General features: G+C 42.4%; 1 protein-coding gene across 1 annotated transcript; it reads right to left on the reverse strand.

Moving 5' to 3' along the window:
* Positions 1-8,446: 8,446 nt before the first annotated feature.
* Positions 8,447-10,091, reverse strand: LOC108955587 (UPF0481 protein At3g47200). Its single transcript, XM_018863599.2, has 2 exons — positions 9,483-10,091; positions 8,447-9,187 (listed from the first exon to the last, which is right to left on the reverse strand). Exons 1-2 carry the CDS (start codon positions 10,089-10,091, stop codon positions 8,447-8,449), a joined length of 1,350 nt encoding a protein of 449 aa, XP_018719144.2.
* Between the last annotated feature and the right edge of the window lie 243 nt (positions 10,092-10,334).

A 10,334-nucleotide genomic window follows, 5' to 3' on the forward strand; every position in this document is an offset into this window, starting at 1 on the left:
ATACCTTCTGAATTCACCAAAAAGCTGTTTTGATACTCCAGTCTTATTCTCAATCGTTGCACCATCTACTCTTGGTTTTTTTTGTCTCCATTAGAAAGATTTAATTGGGATTTTCCTAAGTCACTAGGACCCTTAGAGCTCGAATTGTCAAGGGTGAGCCCAAACCTTGACAATTCCAACTAAGTAGTTTCATGGACGACCCTGTGACATCCTGATTTTTCAAATCTGATTTCAATTGAATAAGTCGGGCCTTTCGTCGACACGTCTATAGTGCTATTCTCTGAGCTGATCACTCAAGAGATAACTAGACTATATGGAAAAGTTATTAAGGGATTTTAATGCAAAAGACTTGAGAATTCGACTAGGAATCGACTGCTCGACTGTGCTAATTTGCAAGGGTCATTACGGCACAATTAATATCGATCACAGATCAATGATAGGTCGATTCGATTAAGATGAGTGATCAAAATGCGGGTGATTCCACCTGATTGCAAAATTCTCATCGATCGGCACTAAATTGATTTTCTATCATTTTGGGTACCCTGTGTCCGTATTTGAAACCTTGAGATTTTCACGACAATCGAGAGTCGTCAATGTGTCGAAGATGTACATTGTGACTCGAGATAAATCAATCACGGGTCAATTGTACTAAAAATTCCTACAAGCTATCCGATAGATTATGTCACGCTAAAAGCGCGCCGAATTGAAAATAACCGTGAATTTGAATCCGATTTCAAAAATTGAAAGTTCTGTGGTGTCACGAGCTATTTGAGGAACATCGACTCATCCTCCGAAGAATTTTCAGAAATCCCAAGATTTTTACGGAAATTTGATTCGGACGTCGCGGAAAAATAACGAAAATTCGGATGGGCCAAATTGAAGGAAATTTGGACTTGCAAACCGAGCTATATGGCGAAAGGGACTTGTAGAAATTTCGTGGACTTTTTCTACATCAAAATTTGGACATTAAATTGGGAATTTGTTGAAGAATCTAAATACCAAAGAGTGAAATTCGGAGCTTGGACTATGGCTGCAATTTTGTCATCAAAATGGTTAATTTTGGGTTTGATTTGATTGGAAAGTATTAGGGAGGGGACATGCCATCAATGGAGGGGATAAGTTGTGGACTTTAAGCTCTCTTTTTTCAAGCTTCTCGTGCAAGCTACCTTACCGACTTCATCCTCTCAATCTCTCTCTCTCCGTTTGCTTTCGTTTTTTCATTTTCCCTGCCGCTCGCTTCTGTTCTCATTTGCCTCTGTATCTTTGTCCACCGAACCCTCCTTGCTGCCGTTTGTCCAACATCCAGCCTCCATGGGTCAAAATTCTTCAAGCAAAATTGTGGCGTTGACTCCTTGAAGCCCACAACCCACCGAAGAAATCCACCGAAGACACCAGCAGCTTCGGTCTTCACGACCGCAGCTCGTGCTCGTGCTTCTCCACGTCTTCTCCACGCACCAAGCTCACCGAAGCCACGAAGCCGCTTCAGCGATCTTTCCCCTACAACCGCCACTTGCTGTTCATCCTTCAGCCCTCAAAGCCGAACCCTTCACCGTTTGTAACCACCGAAACCTCGGTCAAACCCCCAGCATCGAAGACCCCTGCAGTAGCTCCCATGTTGATGCCTGCTGCTCCGCTTCTTTCCTCTTCGCCAGCAAGCTGTCCATGTGGTCTTCTCCAGCGTCCATTTGCTGCGCTCGTGGATCAGCCCAGCAAGCCAGTTCGATTTTCAGCTGCCCAAATCTACAAGCTTAAGCCCATAAGCCCAATTGCAGCCCACAATTTGAGCCTTTGGTCCAACTCGATTCAAGTCCAACAAGTGTCTTCAGCCCAGTGATTTTCAGCCAATCTCCAGCAGATTTTGAAGCCCAAGCTTAGGCCCAAGTTCAGTTAGTTCTAGCCCATTTGAAGTTCAGCCATTTTCGGCTCGAGAAGAAGGCCCAAGCCCGCAACCAGCAGCCTGTAGAAGCCCAAGACCTAAACTCAGCCTTGCTGAGTTGTGTTGGGCCGGTCCTAGGCCCGGTCCAAGTTCGCCGACACCGCCAAAAATTAAGATTTCGACCGCCGCCGCGTCGTCATCACGGTGAACCGGTTTTCACGATACACCGGTGAGTTTATATTAATGATGTTTAAGGGGTGTTTAGATTTATTTTATTAGGAATTAGGTGGTTAGTTAGATTAAATTAGAAATGCAATTATTTGATTGAGCATGTTAGGTGGCTAGCATGGTTTAGCTAAGGCCTAAATAAATTGTACTATTTATCTAGAAGGGTTCGGGAATTTCTCCGAGTCCGTATTGGTTATTAATTTAATGATTATGGCCTAGGTTAGTATTTTTAGAATTTAAATTGATTTATTTAATTAATTTCAATAATTGTTTAATTATTAATTATTTTTCCGGAAATTAGGCCGGGATTGCCGGTGACCGGAATTTCGTGCTGATTGCAATGGTGTGGTTAATTTCTGCAATTGAGTGTTAAATTATGCAAATTGAGTGCTGATTGGATTTTTGGTATTTAATTCCAAAAATTGTGAATTTCCAATATTTATTCAGAAAATCTCGGGTGTCAGGTTTTGACATTGAAAATAGTTTTTAGTACTATATGAAATAGTGGGATTTCAAAAAGAAAGAATATCAATTTTTCTGGGTCAAGTTAACCGTGTACCCACACACGAGTAATTTGATGTGAATTTCTAATACGAAGAAAAATGCCAAGCTCACCATTTTAATTGAAGCATTTGAGTGCAATGCACGGTGCCCTGGGCCATATTTGAGTGATCGTGTGATGGTTAAGAGAAATCGTCCTGGGCTGTTAAGCTGGACGTTATCCCTAGTTGGGATACCCCCTGGACAACGGGAAGCCGGTCGCAGTTGATTTTAGACCCTATGCTCCTTTGGGAAAGTCGTCTGATAAAGAGACGTGTCGTGCTCAATGGGGTGAGACGAAGCCTGGCAATGCCAGAAGACCGCCAAACTAAAAGTAGGCCGTGCTATATGCCGAGATCAAAACTAGGAACGCATGATTAATTGAGTGTGGTGTTTCAGTTATTTGAGCATATTTGTTGCTCATGTTCTCATGTTGTCTGTGAGATAAATTGTATTGACCTGCAGGGTGGATCTGAGACGAGGTAAGTCTCATTGATTTTGTGATTGTGTGATTAGGACACTTCTGAGTGTATTTCCCTCCTAATTGGGGTTTAGAACTTAGACTCGCTGAGATGATATCTCACGCCGTTGTGGGATAACATTTTTAGAGTCGTCGAGTGGAGGACCTGGAGCTGAGAGGAAGTGATCGGAAGCGTAGGTCAGTTAGGACCGCTTCTTTTTGGAAGGCCAATCTTTTGTAGTCTTTCAGCTATAGACTTTTGTACATGACTCAGTGTGAATATAAAAGCATGTTTGTTTATGAATTCGTATCCTGCTTTTCTATCCCGAGATGATTATTGCCAGGGGATTTCTTTTTGCTTCCGCATGTGCAATAAAATGGAAAGGGTCGGTGACTCGTCCTGGGAAGTCGCAAATTCTTATCAACCAGATAGGGATGGGCACGCGCTCGGGGTTCGGGGCGTGACAGACTCGGTGGTTTATTAAGGCTATCCACCAAAGCCCAGTGTGTTGAATTCTGCTCCTCTGTAATAGGAATCTCTACTAGTTGTAGATTGTCAGTTGCTAGTGTCTTTGAGGATTGTTCACCATACGAACAAAATCTCTTCCCTTTTTCAATGTAGGGAGTTTGGTGCTTCTGGTTTTGCCCTTGTTTTAGGTTCTTTCAGTTGTTGTCTAGTGCTATTTCTCGTGGTCTAGTTCTTTCAGCTGTTCATTACAGATAATCATCATAGATTCCTCATCTAGGCAGCTGTTACCTCTCTTTTGTGGTCCTTTTTCTTCCCTTATGGTTATAGCTAGAGAAGATTGAAAGGATTGGCCTTTTGTTTCGTAGCCTACTTCGAAAAATGCTGACTCCATATGGGTAGAATAGGTTGCACATTTGCGTTTTTCCCGCTGATCTTCACTAGTATCTACAGCAAGAGGGGATTCCGGCACCATTTTTGGGTCTTCAAGGAGTTCAACTTGTTTCCCATAAAAAAAACTTTTCCATATGAGCTTAGTTGCCTGACTTCAGCACGTAGCCAATTCTTGAAGTTACCTGGTAAGTCCTCCACCAGCCTTGTGGTTTCATATGGTATTTCTTTGCATGTAGTGGCATAATGCCCGATTCTTCCACAAGAGTAGAAGTAGTGCAGGAGCCGCTCATATTTGAATTCTATCTACAATTTTTTGCTTCCTAGGTTGATGACTACACCTGTTTTAAGGGGGGTACCCAGGTGTAGATTGATTCTGGCTTTGCCGACTTTATAGGTGCTGTTTCCTTTGGCTTCCAGTTTCACATCTATAACTTCACTGATCTTGGAGGCTATATCTTTGACTACTTCCTTTGTCACTCTACCAAATGGAAGGCCATACAGATGCACCCAAAAGGGACAATGAATGAAGTCGTAACAGATTTTTGGAATGTCAAGATCGCATTGCTAAAGCACTAGAAGGTTACTTGAGAAAGACCACGGCCTGGAGTCTTAACACTTTCTGCTTTTCAGCTTCGGACTTGAAGGAAAATGAAAAGAAACCCGGTTTGGTGCAGGATACATTCTCCATCTTCCATGCCCTTTTCATAGTGTTAAGAATGGCCTGAAAGTTCACATTTGGTCAAGAATAGAGTTTTCCAAACAAAGTTAATCTGCATTCTATGAGTTTTTCTTCATAAATTCCTTCTTTAACATCTATCACATCATCCTTGGACCATAAATTACCCAAGCTTCTGCACAATGCCTCTAATCTACTATCATCATATATCTGATCAGTCATATTTCACTTTACTGTTATAGGGCACAAATAAATAACGAGTAAGCTACCTCAGCACTAAAAATTCAGACGGGCTTTGTTTTCTTTCAAGAAGCTAGATTGTTGTTCTCACTTGATGGCGTATAGCTAGATTTTGGTTGGTGACGTTGTTGGATGTATGCCCTAAAGCTACTATGTAATGGTTACATATTAGGGATTTCAGTTGTACTTTCATTATTATTATTTAATTAATGGCAATGACGTATTCATTCATTTGTCCAATTATTTTATATTGATGAATGATTCCATAAGATCAGTTGCAACTAGACCTATTCTTGAGACGTCAAGAATATATGTGATTGGTTCATAGTTAGACTGAATCTTTAAATTGTTCCCGGTCGATGGATTATTGAGTGGATATTAATAATCCCTGTTGAGGCCGGTGTGTTCTTAATCTCGCCATTAAGTATTGGATACTTAAGGGAATGATGAGTCACATGTCATTGGGTATTATGATGCCCGAGTTAGAACACAGTGTTTGTATTAGACAAATTCCGAACGTGACGCATATGGAACGATTAGCGACATGGAAGCTTTTAGCGTGGTCAATGTCTAATTGTTCATGCTTTGGTCTTGTGTAAATAATCCTTAGACCTGAGGCACAGTGTTAACTTGTGTATTGAACAACTATGGTTCACGGGTGCACATAATGCCGGGTCGTTGATCCGTCTTTATACCTGATGGTCATAGTTTGTTCATATATAAAGTTACACGTGTGCGCAATATGGAATATGTCTCCTTGTTATATGCAAGGTATGATAATGATGTCCTATGCGATCTAATTGTGACACTGCATTGAAATCCTCGGTCGGGGTTGTAACCGAGAATAAATTGTTTATGTCTCGAATAAAATGCATGTCAATTAGATTTGTGCATATGATCGAATTAATGACTTGACAAATATTCCATGGTCTTTGTTTGATCGGGACATAGTAAGACAGAGGGATTGAATTACATTGTAGCCAAAGCGACAGGTTCATTATGTTCTTAAAGTATTCACACTATCTCGGGTAGCCATGACATATTGCTAGATGTCAATCGTGACTTGTAGGACCTAAAAGATTAATCAGGACAATTAATTCTTTTGGAAGTACTAATGTGTTAGTACAAGTCTTACTACCAGCTTAGTGATGAACCTAGGGATGTCACACACCATAAACAATTAGGATGACGTGGAACAAGAGAGAAATATTATTGCAAATGTGTTTGCAATTACTGCAATCAAATTGAGTCGATTTGAAATTAAATTAAATAAGATTTAATTTAATTTGTATTATAGTCACGAGCCTACTTGCATATGATGCACACGCATGCCCAAAGTGGATATATGTTAACATACCAAACAAGTTGGCTTTAGTGCAAGTGGGAGATTGTTAGAAGTATGCCCTAAATTAACTGATTAAAAAAAATAAAATTAAAGCTTCATGCATGTGCACGAATTGCACGAAGCGTAATGGTCAGCGGTTGCTGACCATTATGCACGAAGCATGGATGGTCAACAATTGCTGACCATCATGCCAAGATCGTGCATGAGCAACCGCTCATGCACGATCGCCGCTATGGACGATCAGCAACGGTTGCTGATCGTCCATCGATTAGCAACCGTTGCTGGTCGGTTTTATTATAAAAAGCAATTGAGGGACGAGAGTTAAAGGGCTGCTGAAAAAAATAAAAGGGAGACTTCAAGTGTTTTGTCTTCTTGTTCCGGATCAGCTCTTCACCATGAACAAAAATTTGAAGTTCTGCTAGTTGCTGAATATTGAGTAAAAGTGTGTGTGTGTTCTTGTGTCTTCGAGACACGAGGAAGAAAAACAATTCTCTCGTTCGGGCCGTGACTATTATACATCAAGAATACAACGGATTGTTTCCATGTGATTGCTAGGACGATCGAAGTGGTGAACATCCGAAAATTCTCTCTTATGTTCGACGTTCGTTGTTGGTGTGTCTGAACTAGAGGTCCGACACTTGTGGGACTCGAACTGTGGAACATCCGAACCGACTTGTTTCAAAGCGCGCTTCGAGAGGTATTTCGTTTAACTCTCTTTTATGTTTAGATTTTTGATTAAAATGCACGAACAACGCCTTAGGAGAATCATGTGTAATATATATCTTTGTTTCCGCTGCGTTCATTTCATTAATATCTCTTATACATGATTCTTGAAACCCCAACAGACGCTACAAAGATCAGACCCACACACCTTCCTTCCCTCGACCATATGTGAAGTTAGTCGACAAGTCGGTCCGTGCTAAGAAAGGAAGCCCGGACCCTTTCATTATGGGAACAGGGAAAAGCCAAACGAGAGAAGGACGGGGAAGTCGATGGTGAGGTAGGGATTAGTCTATGAGATTGGGCAATATTTAAATATGCCGCGGGTGGTTAAAGAGCTGCGGCCAGAATGGCTTGTCAGGGGATTGGAATCTCGTTGCTTAGGGTTTTGGGATAGACACGGGAATGCTACTTAATTGTGGTCGAAGAGGGGCAATTCATCTTGCAGTGACGAGTTTAGGGTTTCTGTGAGCGATTAATTTGGGAATATTGGCGTGAGGGAAAAGTAGTGGTTCTGGGGAATTTTGGTTTGGGCGATGCAACCCAGGAGGAGGAGACAGGGATCGAAGAGGTCTGAGAGAGGTCTTCGTGAAGAGAAAGGGGAATTTAATGGAAAATTGCTGTGGGTGATGCGCTTCCAGAAAGATGCGGTGACACAGAACCGAAAGGCAACTACCATGCAGTAGGGAGGAACCCAGAACGCCTGGGAGTAAAGAGATAGAGTTGGCCATTGTTTTGGTGTCGGATATTTGGGTGGGTGGTTTCAGTGGTGGATGAATAGGATTCACGCTCAATACCAACCGAATGAGGCCCTGATACCACTGTTAGCTTTTAGTATTAATGTGCAAGTGAGTATGCTTGTGGGGATTTACTCAGCAAAGGAACAAGGAAGGAGCATTTGAAGCTTGTTGTATTATCAAAATGTTTGGTAAAAGGGATTCACGGAGCTGTAGTTGATCTGAACATGAATAAACCAGCATGAAGCCTTTTTATAGTCATTCCTAATCGACTCTTGTGCTCAGAATTTTTCTCACAAACAGAGAAATTTGCTTCATATTTCATGTTGGACAGATTTGTAGCCATCACTTCTAATCACCACCAATTTAGGTAGAACCACTTACTTAAACTACTTACAATAGATCTAGAAACTTGTAGTCTTGGCTTTTCTGGATAAATTGGCCACAACTTAAAGAAAATTTAATCAAGAAGAAAATGGCGGGTGCAATGGAATATTACATTTGCCTAAAGCTTGATCATTCTTCAGACTACCTATCCAAATTGGATAAAAATGAAGAAAACTGGAACGAGAGAATCATCATTTGATAATGATATGTAAATAGCCAAATGCCCACAAAACATTTAGAGAGGGAAATAAGCACGACTGAAAACAGGAGGAAAATCATTAATGACAACAATCAACAGATAATTATCAAGCATCAGCCATTAGGAGAAGCACCCAAAAATGGCAAAAAGAAATTATTATGCAGAGGCAACGGGAGGGTTCAATAGTAGCTGAGCAGGGTGTATACGGTCTGAATTATGGTGAGCGCGAAGAGGAAGAAGGCAGCAATGAGAGACAATATAGTCCAAGGATTCTTGAAGTAGGTGCGATTGAGATTAGCCCTCCACTCGTTCCAGCGCTTCTTGCAGTGCTTGCTGATCTTCTGTTGCACGTAATTGAGGTTTTTGTTGGATGGGACCGCCACGTCTATGCACAGAGAGTTGAATAAATCGGCGACCGCCTTGTCGCTTCCGAAATTATTCTGAATGATGCCTTGGGTGTGGAGCAGGGCGACATCCTGCTCATTGTTGATGATTTTGTCCATGAAGATGACGTAGGATGTGACCTCGTTCCCATCCTCGCTGTTGAATGGCTTGATGTGCAAGCGCTCGAACGCCATGACGTTGAGAAACATGAACTCGGTGGTGTCATCCACCGTGAAAAGTGGGAGCTTCAGGACCCCTCTATCAAAGGAGATGTCATTGAGGCTGTTGGAGATGCCATTGAGGCTGTCGGTCTTGCTCGTGTTGAACTTGATCCCAGCTTCGTTGAGCTCAGTGGCTGACCGGATTATCGTCTCGGTCTCCTCATTTTTCCCTTTGTGCTGGACCTTCTTGGGTTCCATCACCTTCAGCAGGCCTTTCCTGTAGACGTCCAAGACATGCAGGCAACTGTCCAACCCCGTGGACGTTTTTCGTTCAAGGGGGAAGTGGAACTTTAGGATGAGCTTGTTGACGTCATCCTGCGTTGTTGGAGTAAAGTCCGTGCATTGAATACGAAAGTGCTGTTTTGTCGATACTACCCGCGTAAAATGAAGGGGAAAAAAAAGGAGTGTCTTATTGAGGTGATAGATTTAATAATTAAATTGTTAATTGATCCCAAATCATGCATCATAAATATTTGGAACATTAAATTTAATGGATTTCACGTGAGATCTATCTGAGATAATTAAGATAAATTATTGGGTGAACATAGTACAGCCTTCTGCAAGCATGCAATAATCTCTATAATGACGGAGTGAAATGAAAGAAACTAACCTCCTTGCCATCGTTCGCGATGGCATCCAGCTGATACAGCACTAGCATCGGCAGCTGATTCTCCAGCAGCAGCATGTCCCGTCTTATATACGGGACTATGCATTCCAGCCTGTCAAAACTGAAGATGGGGTCATTGGGCGCATAGCCATAATTCTCCGCCTTACTTTTCGGCAGTGTCGCGATCCTCATGATCTCGAGCATGAAGCAGCCGTCCATGATCATCAGCTCCAGGAATTCGCCCCCTGTGCCATCCTTCCACTTCAAGTCCAGCTTGTCATAGCTGTCCTTGAGCTCACGTGCCACCTCCTTCAGGGACTTGAAGACGCACTCGAGGGACTTCCCGGACCGCTTCAGGAAGTGGAGGAGCGCGCGGTGCTTGTGTTCCTCCATTGGACGGAGGTGGTTGTCGTCATAGTGGTAGGGACCGAAAGAGACAACCTGCGGCTGGTAGGCCTTGGGGTTGAGGTCGGTGATGAAGGGGGGGACCTTGTAGATGGACGGATACTTCCAGCACTGTTGCTCGTCGGCGGGCATGCACTTGAGGTTCTCGTTGACATGAACGATCCAGTTGGTCTCGTTTGGGTCCAGCCGGGGCGGCGAGGTTAACATGGTTCGGGGAGTTTCAAAGGTTCCACAATTTCTGTTCTGGGTGAGAGAGAGAGAGAGAGAATGGGAAGAGCGTGCTTGAGGTTTGGGGTCGTCCAAGCCCAACGCTGGTCACGTATGTATATATAGAGGTGTGGAAATGGGACTTGACCAATTTTGTAACTCATACAAAATGAGTTGGATCATATAAGAGTTAATTAAATTTTAATAACATTTTTTTTTATGAATTTGAGTTGTAAAGTTTAA

This window comes from Eucalyptus grandis, unplaced genomic scaffold (assembly GCF_016545825.1).
Source record: "Eucalyptus grandis isolate ANBG69807.140 unplaced genomic scaffold, ASM1654582v1 tig00009266, whole genome shotgun sequence".
Classification (NCBI taxonomy): domain Eukaryota; kingdom Viridiplantae; phylum Streptophyta; class Magnoliopsida; order Myrtales; family Myrtaceae; genus Eucalyptus; species Eucalyptus grandis.